Source organism: Mastomys coucha, unplaced genomic scaffold (genome assembly GCF_008632895.1).
Source record: "Mastomys coucha isolate ucsf_1 unplaced genomic scaffold, UCSF_Mcou_1 pScaffold22, whole genome shotgun sequence".
Taxonomy (NCBI): Eukaryota; Metazoa; Chordata; class Mammalia; order Rodentia; family Muridae; genus Mastomys; species Mastomys coucha.
The window spans coordinates 166,050,460-166,069,222 of record NW_022196905.1 but is presented as its reverse complement, the minus strand read 5'-3'; the positions used below and the strand labels follow the sequence as shown (position 1 = coordinate 166,069,222).

Here is an 18,763-nt window from a genome sequence, read left to right as displayed (position 1 = left end):
TACCCTCCCCCTCCCCCTGCTCACCAGTCCACCCTCTCCTGCTTCCTGGCCCTGGCATTCCCCTACACTGGGACATAGAACCTTCACAGGACCAAGGGCTTCTCCTCCCATTGATGACTGACTAGGCCATCCTCTGCTATACATACGCTGCTGGAGCCATGAGTCCCACCATGTGTACTCTTTGGTTGGTAGTTTAGTCCCTGGGAGCTCTGAGGGTACTAGTTAGTTCATATTGTTGTTTGTCCTAAGGGATTGCAAACCCTTCAGCTCCTTGGGTCCTTTCTCTAGCTCCTTCACTGGGGACCCTGTGCTCAGTCCAATGGATGGCTGTGAGCTTCTACATCTGTATTAGTCAGGCACTGTCACGAGCCTCTCAGGAGACAGCTATATCAGGCTCCTGTAAGCCAGCACTTGCTGGCATCCACAGTAGTGTCTATCTAGGTTTGATGATTGAAGAAGGGAAAGATTCCCAGGAGGAGCAGTCTCTGGGTGGATCTCTACATTGTCCACCATTTGCTGCAAGATGAGGCTTCTCTGATGAGGGCTGAGAGATGCAGTGACCTATAGGTCATGTAATAACGACACATGCTCCACCATGTTCATAGCAGCCTTATTTATAATAACCAGAAACTGGAAACAACCCAGATGTCCCTCAACAGAGGAATGGATACAGAAAATGTGGTACATCTACACAAGGGAGTACTGCTCAGCTATTAAAAACAATGAATTTATGAAATTCTTAGGGAAATGGATGGATCTGGAGAATATCATCCTGAGTGAGGTAACCCAATCACAAAAGAACACATATGGTATGCATTCTCTGATAAATGGATATTAGCCCAGAAGTTCTGAATACAGGAAGAACAACCATAAACCACAAGAAATTCAAGAAGGAAGACCAAAATGTGGACATTTAATTCCTTCTTAAAAAGGGGAACAAAATTCCCACAGAAGGAGTTGCAAAGACTAACTATGGAGCAGAGACTGAAGGAAGGACATGACAGCCTAATATAGCTATCTCCTGAGAGGCTCTGACAGTACCTGACTAATACAGATGTAGAGGCTCACAACCATCCATTGAACTGAGTACAGGGTCCCCAATGATGGAGTTAGAGAAAGGACCAAAGGAGCTGAAGGGTTTGCAGCCCCTTAGGATGAACAACAAACTAACTAGTACCCTCAGAGCTCCCAGGGACTCAACCACCAACCAAGGACTATACATGGTGGGACTGATTGTTTTGGCAGCATGTGTATAGTAGAGGATTGCAAAGTCGATCACTTGGCCCTGTGAAGGTTCTGTGCCTCAGTGTAGGGGAATGCCAGGGCCAATAAGTGGGAGAAGGTGGGGGGGCAAGCATAGGGGGGAGGCAACAGGAGTTTGTTCTTGTTTTTGTTTGTTTGTTTGTTTTTTGGAGGGGAAACTAGGAAAGGAGAAATCATATGACATGTAAATAAAGAAAATAGCCAATTAGCATAGATATGCCTAGCAAAGATATGCCTAAATTATGATAATGTATGTTCAACATAAAAAGGAGTATAAAATTTTGTTACTGCAAAGATGTTTATCACTTGCCTTTGTTTTATCCTTACATAATAATTTCTTTCTTCGCCTGTCTCTATTTTAGTATCCAGAAGACGTAGGTTTGGAGGGGTTCTCAGTGGTTATCGCTCAATTGATTGGCCTTCACATAGGATTAACATACGACGATGTTAACAGTTGTTCCTGTCCCAGCACTCCATGCATAATGCAGCAGGGAGCATTGTAAGAATTCTCATGATAAGTTTTATTTTTAAATCCTTTATTAGATTTATTAATTTTATATAGCAGTTTGTAAGAAACATAGTACTGTGGATTAAATTAAAAGGAAGCAATATACAACTCCAGTTTTACATTGAACCTCTGCTGAAGTATACATTTTTTATTTGAAATATCTCTTGCTTTTCTGGTGTGTTGGGGTATCCAGGACTCACTATGGTGGGAGAACTGGGTTCTGATGATGCCAAGCAGCCTTGGTTTCTGTTGCTTATGCTCTTGTCCTTGCCTTTGACCATCTGGTTATCTCTGGTGTTAGCTGGTCCCATCTTGTGAGTCACGTGCCTGGAGGTCACATGACTTACCTATGGAGCATGGTGAGGATGTTGTGTTTTAGTAGGCTGGTGTATCAGAGAATATTTTTTTCACTGTAGGAGTTCCAGTGGGGTGAAAACTTTTAGCAACTGTAGTTTGCATGACTACACACATTATGCTTCAAAATTTGATGCGAAATGTCTTGGTGACCTGTCCAAAGTGCACGTATCGCAACCAAAGCAAGCCATGTGTGGTGACGGAATCATAGAAGCCGGCGAGGAATGTGACTGTGGTAATGAGACGGTGCGTAGTGAACATCATGCTTGACTACATGTTGTCACGCTGCGTGCTGGGTATGGACTATGACATCTTTACCATATGATTGACATGTGAGGACGAGGCTAAAACAATTGAACTTCTTTCCTGTGCCTCTTTTGTGATTTTTCTTTTGTGAGTCCGGGTTCTGTGTAGCCTAGGTTGACCTTGAACTTGTGCCTCTCCTATCTCAGTCTCCCTAGTGTCAGACAGTGGGGTATATTAGGCATCTCTTGAGTTGAGACAAGTGTGGGCTGAAGGCCTGGTTGCATAACCGTTGCCCCACCTGCCAGCCCAAAGTATATTATGAACGTATAGAATGAATGTATGAATGTATGAAGCCCATTTTGGCCACTACTCAGTTACAAGGTCCTCCAGTTCCAGCCTCCAATTTTTACTGAAACATGCTAAATTTGATTCAGTTCTTCCCCCTGTACCTCATGATTGCAAATGTTTTTTTTTAATTTTATAATATGTTGTCTTATCTCACTAACAAACAATTACAAGCTTTTGGGTGTCTTTAAAAATTATTTCTAGATTCAGCGGTGTCCTTCATTATAATTCCATCAGCCAGATTTCTGGGGCGCACTATACCCCTCTAGCAGAACTTCCATATTTAGTCTATTATAAATGTGACTGTCCTATAATCTTTAACAACTCTCCTTCATTTAAGTACTATAAAGGTGTCTTCATGATTTCTCTGCCAGGAATTGCATCTTCCTTCCCCATAAATAAAGCTGATCTCCTTCTTTACATACATTAAATCCCTAAAATCATCTTTTACTTTAAACAAAAGAAAAGAAAAACCTGTAAATGTGATTCAGTGCGTGTGCTTATATTCTTGTATGATCTCTAATTACATTAATTCCCAAAGGCTATTTGACTTTCCCGACATGCAACACTGTGGTCCCCTTGCATTCTCCTGCTACTAAATGTGGTGGTGCCTCATCCCTGGCGAAAGACAGTGCTTGCTGCCTTTAATGAATGAAGGAAGCAGTGCAGGCTGTAGCTACTACAGGAGCGTCTGCACTGTAAACAGACTTTTCTTTTGATGCAGGGTTTTACTGCACAGCCTCTTATTAACCTCACAGTCCCCCCTTACTCCTGAGTGCTGGCTGGGCTTGAGATCGCCGGCCTTCAGGTTTTGTGCTGATGGTCACTACTCTCTTAGCACATCCTCCACATTCACTGTTGCTGAAGAACGTTTTTACTCCTTGTTGTTGGGTGGGTGCTCCTGAGTCACAGCGATATTTCTAGCACTTATCAGAGTGGGCCTGATAGTTCTGAAAACTACTGATCATCGCTCAAGTGTTCAGCTTGTGGATAAAAGACATAGCTCCGGGAGGGAGGTAAATAAAGAAGGAAGGAAGGAGGGAAGGAAAAACTCACTATGGATGGCTAAAAAGGACACAAGGAATCCTACTAGTAATTATTTACAAAAAGAAAGGAAGAAAGAAAAATAACCCCTCAATTTATAGTGCATGCAATCTGTGTGCAAACATATATAACATAGTTTTAGTGAACTTTTCTCATCTGGGCTGACAGAGCCCTCTCTAAAGGCCGAAGACCACCTAACAGAAACCCCAGTAGCGGACATGAGAATCTTTCCTTTGAGTTCTGTGTAAGGGCTGTCTTCTTAAGAGACTCCCAAAACACACAACCCATTGCTGTTGTCCTTGGTTATTACGATGAGGGGTAAGGTGAGTCCCTACTGATGATGATATCACACACTTCAGAAACAGGACCCAGAGGCCCCTGAGCTGGACCTTGCCTGAATGCACCCTCCCTGAAGACTAGCTCTTGCAGCACCATCAAGTGCCATGCAAGCTTCCTAAGGAGGAGACAACTGCCATGCCTTCCCTGTTGTGATATACCTATAAACCATATCAATGACCAACAGGCACAGTAACCCTACGGGTGCAGTAGTGGCACACATGCCTTGGTGGTAACCGATAGCTCTCTAATTGGACTTAAGATCCACACAACAACAGGGAGACCGTGTAAATTACTGGAAACCTACCCAACTGATCAGTGCTAGCGAAATCACAGTGATTGGAAGAGAATCTACAACCACTAATCTATTAAACCAGCATACTCCTAAACAACAATCTATAAACATTTCTTTTGACACCCACAGATAAGTGTAATCTTTACCCCTCAGAAACAAATAAGATTACAAACCTGAGGGAAAGATGTCTTCCTCAGTCATGTGGGTAGGCCTAACCTAATCACAGAAGTCCTTAAAATCAGAGAACAATTATCCAGCAGAAGTCATCAATGTGATAGAAGGGGGCCCAGAAGGATGTAAAGAAGGAATAGAACACAGTGTGGTGTTGTCAAGGAGTTATGGGGAAGTTACAAGAAAAAGGAAAAAAAAAAAAAAACCCAGGTAGTGTTGGAGGAAACACTGGCTGGCCTATACTGGAGAGGTAGCAAAAAAAGCTGGCTGTCCAGTCACGCCACACAGCCACAAGGAACCGAATCCGGCCATCCACCAGAGGGACTCTAGATTCTGTCCAGCAGTCTCCAGTAATGGCTGCAGAGTGTCTGACACCTGAGGTACTCTAGGCAAGCGTCTGCCTGTTAAGCCAGCTTCCGGCCTGCAGGTCAAGAAGGCTAGCTGTATTCAGTGCCTTACCTCCCATCATGCCAACTGCACTGCCTTGATAAATATAGTTAAATGTTGTCACTTAACGCTCCTGTTCTGGAATCCAAAAATCAAATGAAAAACAGGGAGACCCACTCTAAACCAATACCTGCAATGCTCAACCCTAGTGTATAGACAAAATCTACAACTGATACTTGTAATGTCCTGTGACCTTCTGGGACACCCCGACTCTGAAGTTGACAGAGCCCCCCTCCCCCAGTACCGGTCCCCTATTTTGTGTGCTGTAAGAACAATCCAGAAGATAGTAAAGATAAAGCAAGATGACCTGAAATTACCAGAGTAGAAGGAAGAGAGACTGAAATGTCTTCAGTGGAAAAAATCAAGGGATATGGGGGTCATTTGAACTATGTAAAAGTGAAATGATTAACGAGGACATCACAGAAATATCGTGTTTGGAGTCAGTGAAGATAATTATGACATCAGAAGACTTTAAACACTGTCATGACATACAGGCCCCATATTCTGTCATTGTTATTATTTTTAGAATTGTGTTTTATGTCATAGATAGAGGCCACTACTAACACTGTTGGCAGGGGGAGAGTCCATGAATACTTAATGTGTCTTGGTTGCACTTCCTAAAGTTCAGCTTCATTCACAATAAAAATGGATATCAAACAAATCAACGAGAGAACTGAAGAAAGTTTGCATTTCTCCTGGAAAGTTACAGTTCCCTCAAAAACATATATCAGTGGATTCTGAGCCAATTACCCAAATGTTCATGTCATGTCTCAACAACTGACTTCAGTGCTCTTCCCTCCGTTCTTACGGTTACATCTGCTTTGGGTGGTTCTAGGGATAATAAAAGCCAAAGAGGGTGAAGCCTCATTGAATGTAGTTAGGAGCAGAGCATGCGAATTGAAGTTGAGACAAAGGAGCAAGAGTTATTAAGCTGGAAGTGATAGTGCCCTCTCCTAAAACCCCTGCCCTTGGGAGGTGGAGGCAGGGAGGGAGGCTTGTCACTGGCACTTTCTGCTGTGCGATAGAGCAACCTTGGCTACATAGTAGCCTGTCTTAGAAAGGAAGGGGAGAAGGGAGGGAAGGAAGGAGGAGCCGGGGGAGGGCTGAAGGGGGAGTCCTGTCTTGACTGGAATCCTATTTCTTCTGAAACTGCAGGAATGTCAATTTAAAGAGTGCTGTGACCACGAAACGTGTAGACTAAAAGGTTCAGCACAATGTGGATCTGGAGCATGCTGCACATCCACGTGTGAGGTGAGTGGGTGGCACTTCCCAAAGAAAAGCTACAGCACAGTGATACAAGACTACCCAGACCAAAAGAACGCAGGTAAGATTCCGTGCTAAGGTACCATGGACTTAAAAAGGCATCTCCGACTGGTGCTTCCTGATCTATGGTATGGAAACCAACAAACTGATCTAAATGCCCAGACAGGATAAAGTGTATACGCTGCATTATGGAATGTGCCAGTAGCCAGATAACTCATAAAGTTGGATAAAGGATAACTGGAAATTATAATATGAGGAGCAGGCAAAACATGTACGATGCTAAGCACTCGCAGATGGGAAAATCTAAGGTACACTGTGAGCAGCCCAAATGGTTTCTGCCATTGGAGTGATTATATTGTTATTGAGTTTTATTACAGGTTCATGTTTGCACACACATGTGCATGTCATGAGGCATGTATAAAGGGCTGAGGATAACTTGTGGGCAGGTCCTCTCCCTCTACCATGTGTGTCCTGGGGATCGGACTCAAGTTTCAGGTTTGGCATCCAACGCCTTTAACCATTGAGCCATCTCACCGGCCCTGGTGGCATGCAGTTTTTGATTATTATACAGAAGTACAACAAACTGTGGCATGTGCAGAAGCAGAAATGCAGCAGCATCCCTAACAATCTGGTTGGGTGAGAAGTCAAGCTCCAGAATGCAAAATACTTTAGGGTTCCCATTCTTGCAAATCCCAATCTGTAAAAGTCATACATGTTCCTTTCTCCCAACTGTTCTCAAATTCTGTGGTGCTGACGATTGAACCCAGGCCCTTGAACGTTCTCAGGCCTTGGGTTGTTTTCAGATAGGCTCCAAGTCTGTAGCTCAGGATGACTTTAATCCTGAAATCCTCCAGAGTTCTTCAGTTATAGGCTTGTACCATCATCTGCTCAAACTCTCTATAAATATCTAATTTGATGCAGTGAGACTTGGGGAATGAGAGTTTCTGAACATCAGGACAACCAGGATCATAGCCAGCATCTTCCTCAAGGGTGGGTGGATCCATGGCCTAAGGCTTCTTGCTTGTAGATACTCAGTCTACACACACAGTCCACACAGCACAGTCCACACACAGTCCACACAGCACAGTCCACACCACAGTCCACACAGCACAGTCCACACACAGTCCACACACAGTCTACACAGCACAGTCCACACACAGTCCACACAGCACAGTCTACGCACCACAGTGCACACACAGTCCACACACCACAGTGCACACATAGTCAACACACCACAGTCCACACCACAGTCCACACACACAGTCCACACACGGTCCACACACACAGTCCACACAGCACAGTCCACACCACAGTCCACACACACAGTCCACACAGCACAGTCCACACCACAGTCCACACAGCACAGTCCACACACAGTCCACACACAGTCTACACAGCACAGTCCACACACAGTCCACACAGCACAGTCCACACAGCACAGTCCACACACAGTCCACACAGCACAGTCCACACACACAGTCCACACAGCACAGTCTACACACCACAGTGCACACATAGTCAACACACCGCAGTCCACACCACAGTCCACACACCACAGTCCACACACAGTCCACACAGCACAGTCTACACACCACAGTGCACACACAGTCCACACACCACAGTCCACACCACAGTCCACACACCACAGTCCACACACCACAGTCCACACACCACAGTCCACATGCAGTCCACACACCACAGTCTACACACAGTCCATACACCACAGTCCACACACCATAGTCCACATACCACAGTCCACACATCACAGTTCACACACCACAGTCCACACACCAGAGTCCACATATTACAGTCCACACAGCACAGTTCACACACCACAGTCCACACACAGTTCATACACCACAGTCCACACACAGTCAACACACCACAGTTCACACACCACAGTCCACATGCAGTCCACACACCACAGTCCACACACCACAGTCCACATGCAGTCCACACACCACAGTCCACATGCAGTCCACACACCACAGTCCACACACCACAGTCCACACACCACAGTCCACACACCACAATCCACACACCACAATCCACACACAGTCCCTAACAACCACCAATTTGTTTTCCACTTTTACAATTCTGCTCTCACAAGAATGTAACAATCCACTTCTAGCTGGTTGCTTGTAGCAGGCATACTGAATCCTGCAGCAAGAGGATGTAGAACTTTTTAGAAAAATGGAAGATTTTCCAAAGTGAATGCAGTAATCCAAGTTCCCACATGTGGTACTTATGATTGCAAAGTAAAACAATATAACTTACAGCTTCGTTTTACTTTTTTTCTGTTAAGATTTCTTAAGAATCATTTTACACACACTTCAGCCCTGTGTGCACACTCAGCATGCACTCTACCACTGAGCCACACTCCACCCATCACATCACATTTCTTGAACTTGAAAGCCTTCTTTTACTATTTCTTGTATTCTCATCTACTGAGAATGGATTCTTTTATAGCTACTGTTTGCCCGGGAAAGGCTTTATTTCTCATTAGTTTTTTTTTTCATTTGTGTATGTGAATTGTCATGTCTTTGCCATAAACGTCAGAGGACTGATTCTAAGAGCCGTTTCTCTCCTCGCACTATGAGGTTCCCATGTACTGGACTCCTACCATCACGCTTGGCAGCAACTCCTCCTGAGGTGTCTTGCTGGTCCTCACGCTTGGCAGCAACTCCTCCTGAGGTGTCTTGCTGGTCCTCTTACTCATTTTCACATATATTTTCAGCATATGAAATTCTAAATTGAGATTTTTTTCTTTCATTACTTTAAAGGTACTATTTTTACTTATCTTTCCTTTAATTGAATTAAATATTAATTCAATTTCAAATGATTATAGTGTGTTTATGTGTGGGTGTTTCTGCACACGCATGTGTGTGATTCTGTGTGTGTGTGTGTATGTGTGCATGTGTGTCTGTTTTCAACACACATGGTAGGTCAACATTGGGACACTGTAAATTTTATTATGAATGGCAGCAGATGAGAAATTTATCCCGCCAGCCACAAAAAAATGTATCTGAACTATGCAGAGAGGCGCTTGTTGTCTGAAAATAATGAATATTGGTGATGATACGTGTCAACACATTTTTAATCATTCATTATTCTAAGCGCTTTTCTTTTAAAAAGAATATGATTTCAATTCATACTTTACAAGTATAAAAGAAATTCTTTATATCTCTTACACAAATAAGCTAGTCAGAGTCAAGGCTGTAAATGGGTTCAGGACCTTGTCAACAACATAGGTAGGAACAATTGTTCCACGCTTCTCAATCCACATGCGGCTCAAGTCGGAATGCGCACACACCATGGGCCACAAGGCTTAATGGCAGCAAGCCTGCCGCCAGTGGGGATCTGTGGAGAGCTACTGTTCTCCACGCTTCCCAGTGGGTGTTTTGCTTGACTTTTCTCTTTCTAGAACTCTTAGTTTGAGTAGGGCTCTTAGTCCCTCGATTAGCCACAACCAGACAGACATGTTTAGCCATTTTCTTTGACAAATACAAATACAGCCTCTGATCTGTTTTTCTGTCCCCAGCTGTCAGCCGCAGGCACTCCCTGTAGAAAAGCTGTTGACCCAGAGTGTGATTTCACAGAATATTGTGATGGATCCTCTAGCCACTGTGTCCCTGACACCTTTGCACTGAATGGCCATTTGTGCAGGTTGGGATCTGCATACTGCTACAATGGACGGTGCCAAGCTCTTAATGACCAGTGTGTCGGCTTGTTTGGAAAAGGTACCATTTTCTTTCGTATTCGTGTTGCACTTGGACTGCTATGTAGGGTTTGTATTACTTCCCTAGAGCCTCGTTGAGGAAGAGCCTGGGTCACACTTCTGAGAAGGGCTAAACTGAAGTTAAAGAAAAAAAACTATAGACACGATAGAAAACTTCTAAGAAAATTGCTATGTACGTATGCCTTTTCTCAAGGTTTGGTTTTAAGGAAAAAAAAATGTTGCTTATACCTCCTACATTCTGTGAAAATGTAAATAGTAAATACGTAGATTGCGACATCTTAATTTCCTATTATCCACCACATTCATAATCCAGAATTGAGAACATGAAACTTACAAAGCTTGGAGTGGATGTCATTCACATGTGGTCAGTTGGCTGACTGTGGAACTGCCACCATAGCAGAACTCACAGGCTTACCTGCCCAGAACTCCTGCTCAAGATTCTCGGCACGGTTTTGTTTGTTTTGAAATAGTCTCATTTTATGGTGGAGGCTGACTTTGAACCCATCATCCTCCTGTCTTGGTTTTGTTCATCTTTTTTTTTTCCTCAAGAAACATTTTAGAAAAATCCAGATCAGACTCTTACATGCCTGCTGGTGTTTTTAGTGTGCCCCAACATGATTATCTATATGTAGGGTGACTAAATAATTTGCATATACAACTAATTTACAATGCAATGTTAGAGATCAGAGCAATGGGTTTGCGAAAGTAACTAACAGGAAACCATCCTTCAGAATGATCAGAGACTCCTGTGGCTATGATTGGTCCTTGAGGTGTGGGAGAGCAGTTATGATGATAGACGTTATCCAGGACAACATGACCTACAGGAAAGGACTGGGTTTCCATTAAAACCTGGAGTAGAACTTCACTAAGTGAGAGCTTAAAGTAAGAGAATAAGAGAAAAATCTGCCATAGCCAAGACAATGGGAGGAGTCAGGGAGGAGCCATCAGAAAATGGGTCTGGGTCTATTCACAAGCCATTAGGAGCCTATTTAATACTACGGCCACAAGAGGCTCTCTCCTAGGAAGTAGAACCTGTCTAGCCACAGGTTCTTACCCCAAATTACATTAACAGTTATATATGTAACATCTTACGGAATTGCCCATACATCCAATCAGAAGGTACGTGGTTACTCCCAGGACATTTGCCCATTATTGTCCCAGTGGGTGCGTCTTCCCGGACCATTGTTAGTATAGCTTGTAGGGTCACAGCTGAAAAAGTATGACGACTGACTCTCTGGTCTGCTAACGTGCCTCTCACCTTCTAGCATTGTTAAAACTAGCCAGTAAGGATGAAACTTCCAGGGCAGTACCAGTTTGGTGGAATCTTCAGCAACAGCGCCTTCCCAATCAGTTCTGGGAAGTAATCAAGAGAATTGGCAGTAACTGTAATGTTTGGGGGGCTATGGAACCTCACTAACCAGAAGACAGAACCCATTCCCTACACTAGACTTTTTATTTGTTATCTTCGAAAGACCAGTGGGGGGGGGGGGCAACATTGCCTGCCATAAAGTAACGCTAATGTAATCTTTATAATTTCATAATGAACATTATATTTATATCATTTCCACACTCCCTTGCTCCTACAATTCCTCACACATTCCCCCAACTGTGTCTCAGATTTAAGACATCTTCTTTAAGTACTGTTTCAAGCATATGTACATATGTAGTAGAGCCTACCGAGTATCTTTGGTGTGACTCCTATGTGTATGTGTTCAAAGCTGAATGCTTGGGATTGAATTATATTATCAGGAAGCTGGATACAGAAAAAGGATGATTTCCCCGTCTTCTCAGCCTTTAATTGCCAGATCTTCACCTAGGGGGAGAACCCTCTACATCGGCGCGTTAACTGCCCTTGTCACTGTTGAGGGCCCTGCTTATCTATTGCCTGGGAGCCTATCCAACAGCCCGTGCCCAGCCCTCCGCCTCTTTCTTTGTATGTTCTGCAGTATCCTTTAAGCCTTAGGTGCAGTAGCTGTATTGGAATTGTATTGGAGATGTATCATTTGGGGTTGGGTACTCCACAGTCAGTGTTCTCTGGATTTTGACCAGTTGTGGATTTCTGTGATGGTCTCTCTCATGCAAAACAGAAGCTTCTTGCATGAGAGGTGAGAACTACACTTACCTGTGAGTCTGTGGATGAGGACTTAGAGTGCAGTTAGAGTTTATAGTAGCTTAGGATAGCAGCAGTAGTAGGTTATCCTCCGGGTCCCATGGCCCCACCAGCCGGGTAGTTACAGTATCAAGCATGAACTCCTCTCTGTTCAGAGTGCCTTATGTCCAATTAGACAGCAGCTGCCTAACAGTAGGATGCAGGCAGATGCCACTATTACACCTTTAGGATGCTTGCTATCCTGGTCATTGGTGCCGTTCATGGCCATTATATCTTGGTGGGACTTGATTGCTTTGCTCCCTCGGCAACTTGCACAGGACTTTCAGATAGCGTGAGGACCCATCCTCAGAGAGGAAGGTTTCGAGTCAGATCCAGACAGGTTGTGTCTGAAGTACACAGTGTTTTCAGCAATAAGCACTTCCCTTTAACTTCAGGGAGGCAACCAAGGCAATGGCAATAGCAGATGTGATTTTTGGAGTCTTCTTGACTCCTCTGTTCAACAATTCCAAAGGAATTTTCCTATGCCTGGCCATAGTGGAAGCATTATCACTTCAAGTGGTATGCCTTCATATATATATACACATATATATACATATATGTATATATACACACACATATACACATGTATAATGTGTGCATATATACTCAGTTAAAATGTATATATGTAAATATTAAAATAATGTTTCTCTATGAACTTTTCAAACATCCTTAGTATTATTTATCTCTCCCTCCCTCCATTTATACCCCCTTCTCTCTATTGCCCTCCCTTCCCCTTCCATTTAATTCCTTGTCTCATTTTTCCCATTTCCCCTTTATGTGCATCTGTGTCCTACTGTACCCCCCTCTAAAGAACTCTCCCACATATGATCCACTTTTACTTTCCTGGTATCTTAAGTTACTGCAGGTTATATACTGACATCTAAATACTGAGAGGTAAGATCCTCAGATATAAGAGAACGTATAGCATCTGTCTTTCTAGGTCTAAGTTACATCGTTCAGTATAATACTTTTTAGATCCACCCACTTAATGCAAACTTTGTGATTTCAGTTTTATAGCTGAATTTAATTACAGTGAGTATATGAGCCACATTTTCACTCTCCACGAATCTGTTGGAGGATATCTAGGTCGTTTCTATTCCCTAACTATGATGAATATGACTAGAGAATCAAAGGCCTTGGCTGAGCAAGTATCTGCAGGATAGGATGTGACATTTTGGTCGTATGCCAAGGAGTGGGATGGCTGAACTACAAAACAGATCTACGTTTAGCTTTCTGAGAATCCTCCAGTGATTTCCAGTGTGGCTGGACCAAATTGCAAACCTCAAACAGCAAGTGAGGACTCCCTTTTCTGATATCCACACTAGCATTAATTCTCAGTTGTGTTCTTGATCTTGACCGTTCTGACTTGGGTAACATGAAATCTCAAAGCACTTTTAACTTGTGTATTCCTGACTTCTAAGTGTTAGCATTTCTTCTAAGGTCTGCCCCACAGTTCCCTGGCAATAGCCAGTTATGCCTGACTCACTATGAAGGGGCTCTCTTACTCTCTTTCCTTCTTCCCCCTCTGTCCTTTCTCTCCCCATTCCCCTCTCTCATCCCCCCTCTCTCTGTGTGTTCATGGCTGGTCTCTTCCCCCCCTTTTTTCTCTCTCCCTCTTCCTCACCTCTCTCCCTTTCCCTGTCTCTAATACCTCCTCAACTTCCCTCCTCATGCCCTAAATAAACTCTATTCTATACTACACCATCATGTGGCTGGTACCTTAGGGGGAAGGAATGCCCCAGCATGGGCCCGCAGAAGCATCCCCTTCCCCTGCAACCATACCTACCGTGCCTCCACCAACATATCACTGGCTTTGTTTTCTTTTTTATAAAGAACATAAACATAACACTAAGAATGTTGAACACTTTTTAAAAGATATTTCTTGCCCATTTTTATTTTTCTTTTAAGAACTGTATGTTCAGATCTGTAGTTCATTTTTTAGTTATAAAGGGTTGGGAATCTTTTTTCTGGATATTAATCCCCTGTCAGATGTACAGTTGGCAAAGGCTCTCGTTCCATAGACTTGCTTCTTTATCTATGCAGAAACCTTCTAGCTTCAGGAGGTCCCGCTTGTCAATTGTGAGTTTCAATTTCTGAGCACATGGGGTCCTTCCTACTCAGAAGGTCTTTCCCTAACGCTGTATCCTGTAGAGACTGCCTGTATTTTCTTCTAGCAGTTTGACTGTTTTGAGTTTCACAGGCAGGTAGATCCCCAATCCATTTGGAGCTAGTGTTTGTAAGGGCGAAACATACAGGCTGAGTTTCATTCTTCTGCCTGTGTCCACCCAGTTTTCCCAGTGCCATTTGTGGAAGCTGCTGTCTTTCCTCAAGTGTTTGTTTTTGTCATGTTTGTTGAAAATTAGATGGCCGAACAGTTATATGGCAGTGGTTATGGATACTCATGTTTGGGTCTTTGATTTTGTTCCATTGGTCTACACATCTGTGTTTGTTCCCATACCATAGTGTTATTATTACTACGATTCTGTAATAGAACTTGAGATCTAGATGACAATCCTGCTGGCCTTGATCTTTTCCCCCAGGGACATTTTAGCTATTTAGGGTCTCCTGTAGTTGAATGTAAGGTGATCCTGTCTAGGTTGACAGAGAGTCATATCAAAACACCATTAATGTAAGAACATAAAACATCCTCATCTGTAGCTTTACTAAGATCAAGATCATTTTTATCATTTCTAAATATAACAAGTAAAATTTAAAATACCTTAGGCAACTAAGTATATCTAAGCATGAAATAGTGTAGGAAATCTAAACATGTAGTCCCTCCCCTCTGGGCTGGTCTTGGTACCCTCTTCCAGTTGATGAAATCCTCTCCTAGGACCTTACTGTACCAAACCTCTGTAATCAATCTTAAAGATCTCATTATCTTGTTTAAAAGCCCCCTATCATACTGCTTATCTCCCTTCTGATAGTTTTTTTTTTAAATTGACTTCTCTTTATTATTTTATATAAAGATGATTGATGTTTTCCAGTAGAGGAAAACTAAAAGCTGGAAGAAATAATGGAGGTGTCTTGGGCTATGGGTTGGGGGGCAAACACTTCATTTAATTCTCATTGTTTATTAGTGTTGACTATTTACTTATTCAGCAGTTAGAGAACTGAATATCATAAGCATGCATATATATAAAATACAATAAGTTTTTTTTAAAAAAAAAGCAATGTGAATTGTGCCTAAGGAGCAATATATGAATTTCCTTCTCCACATACAGACACATGCATGTGTGTGCAAGCACACACACACACACACACACACACAAACATGGACATGCCTAAAATCCCAAGCATCAAAAGGCTGAGGCAGGAGGTTTTCAAGGCCAAGGCCAGTCCCAGATATATAACACACCTTATTTCAAAACAACAAATAAGTAAACACATCAATGTAACCTGTAGCAATGGACATAATCTCTTCTGTTTTATGTTATGACATTAGCAGTTTACCCAAGGAAACCAAACAAAGCATGAAAAATGCATGTTCATTTTGAAATGACGGTTTTACTAGTCTGTTACTAACAAGCATGTAAATTGGATTAAAGATAGTAACTTAGGAACCTGTTTCCTCTTTAGGTTCTCAAGGCGCCTCCTATGCCTGTTTTGAAAAAGTGAATTCACCACATGAAAATCTGGCCAACTGTGATTCTAAAAACTCAGACTCATCATCTTGCGGACAGCAGTATGTATAGAAAAAGTAGTTGTTTTTCTGAGTCAGAACACTTTGACTAAAAGACATATACTAAGTGATGACAACTAGCAAATTGTTATGGTAGGAAAATAATCTCATCAAATGAGTGCATGAGCAGACTGACATGTATAGTGCACTCACCCATCCTAAGGATGAGAATGGGGAATGGGGTTGTGCTTGTTATGGGGAACTGCCAAAGTTCAGAAAATTAAAATTAAATTGAAACTGAGTTGTGTTTTAAGTCTGTAGTTGACAATAATCCTAAAGCAGGTATTTAATTTTTTTTTTTTTTTTTTACAACTTAAGATTGTTGAGAGGAAAGAAATTTTCATCTTGTTGGTTGTTTCTACAAGGCCGACAAGTAAAGCTGCAGAGCGTGTCTCGATGGCTCCATTTGGACTGTTGTAGCTTGGTTTATTATAACATGAAACAGCTCCTGGGTCCAATAATGGGAGTAATTACCTTGTAGCAAGCGCTGCCAGAAATTCACTTGGATGTTTTAAAAAGTCACAGAGGGGCTGGGAGGATTCTTGCTCAGAGAGGAAAGTGCTTGTCCAAGTTAGAGCCACAGAACTCATGGGGAGAAAGCCAGATGCCGTGGGGAGATAGAGAAAGATGGATTCCAGGGTCTCACTAAGCCACTAACCAGGCTTATTCTGTGAGCCTGAGGCCAGTGAGGAACCATGTCACAAAAAGTGAAGGTGAACAGAACCTGAGGACAGGCGCCCAGCACAGCCTTCTGCCCTCCATGAGGACTGGCGCCCAGCACGCCTTCTGCCCTCCATGTACATGTATATTTATGCACACGTGAGCACATATGTGCACATGGATCTGAGTAACAGATCAAATATATTGTAAACCTCTATGTGGTATAACAATGTGTATAGTAATAAAATGATAGTGCATAACCAAAAGATGAAAATAAAGTTGCATGTACATGTGTGGATTCAGTATATACATTCCAAGACTGCCACGGTGCTAATTAACCTGTTTGAACTTACCTGCTCATGTTTTTAAAAAATCTTATATAATCCCAGCACTCAGGAGGCAGAGGCAGGCGGATTTCCGAGTTCGAGGCCAGCCTGGTCTACAGAGTGAGTTCCAGGAGAGCCAGGGCTATACAGAGAAACCCTGTCTCAAAAAAACAAAAACGAAAAGCAAAAAACAAAAAAACAAAAACAAAAATCTCATAACATCATAAAACACTGTTACCATTGCATCGTTGTTTTATATCATTAACTGAAAGCTAAAATGATGATGAAGACTTTTCTGTTTCCATCTCCAGGGATGTTCTCTGTGGAAAATTAGCTTGTTTTCGGCCTCACAAGAATTATAAAAGCCCTAGCCAATCTGTAGTGTATTCGTACGTCCATGACAGCGTGTGTCTGTCCGTACTTCCTGGGTTGTCTATGAGAGCAGATGGCAGAGATAGCGCGTACGTGGCTGATGGCACTGTGTGTGGACCACAAATGGTAATCGACTGAGGATTTTATTTAGCTCTGTTAATTTATGCTAATTGCCACGATGGCTATCACAGTTTGAACCTGGTGCTTGTGTTCATTTTCTATAGGATGTTAAATGGCAAATTCAAGGGAGCTTTAGTATTCATATCGCAATGCTTTTCAGTCTCTAGGTAAAAAACAAACAAGCACCACATGTTTTTAACACAAGAGCGTACTAACCACCAAATGCTATGATTTTTCAGACCTAATAACTTCCAGTAGTAAAACTGAGTTTTCATTTCCTCTTACTTCACTGCAAGCGATATTCATATTAATCAGATCATGTGCTTATGTATATGACCAGAGTGTAAATGTGAATAGTTTGAAAGAGCCAAAGCAAGACTCGGGAAGCACAGCTAATGGCTATCGCCCAGAGACAAGCTCACGTGTGCATGCACAGCCAATGGCTATCGCTCAGAGACAAGCTCACGTGTGCATGCATAGCCAATGGCTATCGCTCAGAGACAAGCTCATGTGTGCATGCATAGCTATACGTGCAAGTGTACATAGATATGCAAATTGTATTCATGAAGTCATTATACAAAGAGAGAACTAAAATCCAGAGTTTCTCAGTCTAGGGACATGAGGGGACCCAACTCAGAAAACACACTAACCGCCCTGTGAGGTTGAAAGTGGCTATTTATAAACCCTTTGGCTACAGGTCAATGGCCTACAGTGTTTGCTTGCAAAGCCAGCTCTGAACTCCTAAGATCAGCAGTTCGTGATCCCCGGGGAAGCTTGTGGATGCTAAGATCCCAGGTCCGGGGGATGACTGCCCTGTGTAGTCAACGGTCTCTGGGAGCTACCTCTAAGAGTTTGCTCCTCAGATAGACTAGAGGAAAGTTTGGAATATCAGATTAGGGAAAACTGGTACCCAGCCTTCATCTCTCTTCTTAGAACATCTTCATAGCATAAGCTACAATCACGGAGAAGCCCACAGGGAAGGCAGTTCTGAGCCAGTGAGGATGCACACAGCCCGCATTCAGACTACCAGGGAGCAACAGAAGTCTACCCCCAAATAGATGAGCAAACCATAAAGAAAGCTTGCCTTTCAGCTCAGACTTTCCAGTGTGACAGTAGCCCCAGATCAGAGTTCCACATGTAAGACTGTGAGGCAGGAGCCCCAAGCACGGGACCTACCTCATGCCAGGCAGAGGGCCCTGACTTTAGGTCTGACTGTGAGGCAGGAGCCCCAAGCACAGGACCTACCTCATGCCAGGCAGAGGGCCCTGACTTTATGTCTGACTGTGAGGCAGGAGCCCCAAGCATAGGACCTACCTCATGCCAGGCAGAGGGCCCTGACTTTATGTCTGACTGTGAAGCAGGAGCCCCAAGCACTGGGACCTACCTCATGCCAGGCAGAGGGCCCTGACTTTAGGTCTGACTGTGAGGCAGGAGCCCCAAGCA

General features: G+C 43.1%; 1 protein-coding gene across 3 annotated transcripts in view; it reads left to right on the top strand.

Moving 5' to 3' along the window:
* Window positions 1-18,763, top strand: part of Adam18 (ADAM metallopeptidase domain 18) — an 81,839-nt gene that overhangs the window by 42,973 nt on the left and 20,103 nt on the right. For all 3 annotated transcript variants that reach the window (XR_004109811.1, XM_031339319.1, XM_031339318.1), the window contains exons 11-16: window positions 1,626-1,762; window positions 2,188-2,371; window positions 6,165-6,260; window positions 9,814-10,012; window positions 15,740-15,845; window positions 17,140-17,326. Coding sequence is in view for 2 of the 3 variants with exons in the window: in XM_031339319.1 (XP_031195179.1) it covers window positions 1,626-1,762; window positions 2,188-2,371; window positions 6,165-6,260; window positions 9,814-10,012; window positions 15,740-15,845; window positions 17,140-17,326 (909 nt within the window). In the remaining variant the exon portion in view is untranslated. The remainder of the gene's footprint in view (window positions 1-1,625; window positions 1,763-2,187; window positions 2,372-6,164; window positions 6,261-9,813; window positions 10,013-15,739; window positions 15,846-17,139; window positions 17,327-18,763) is intronic.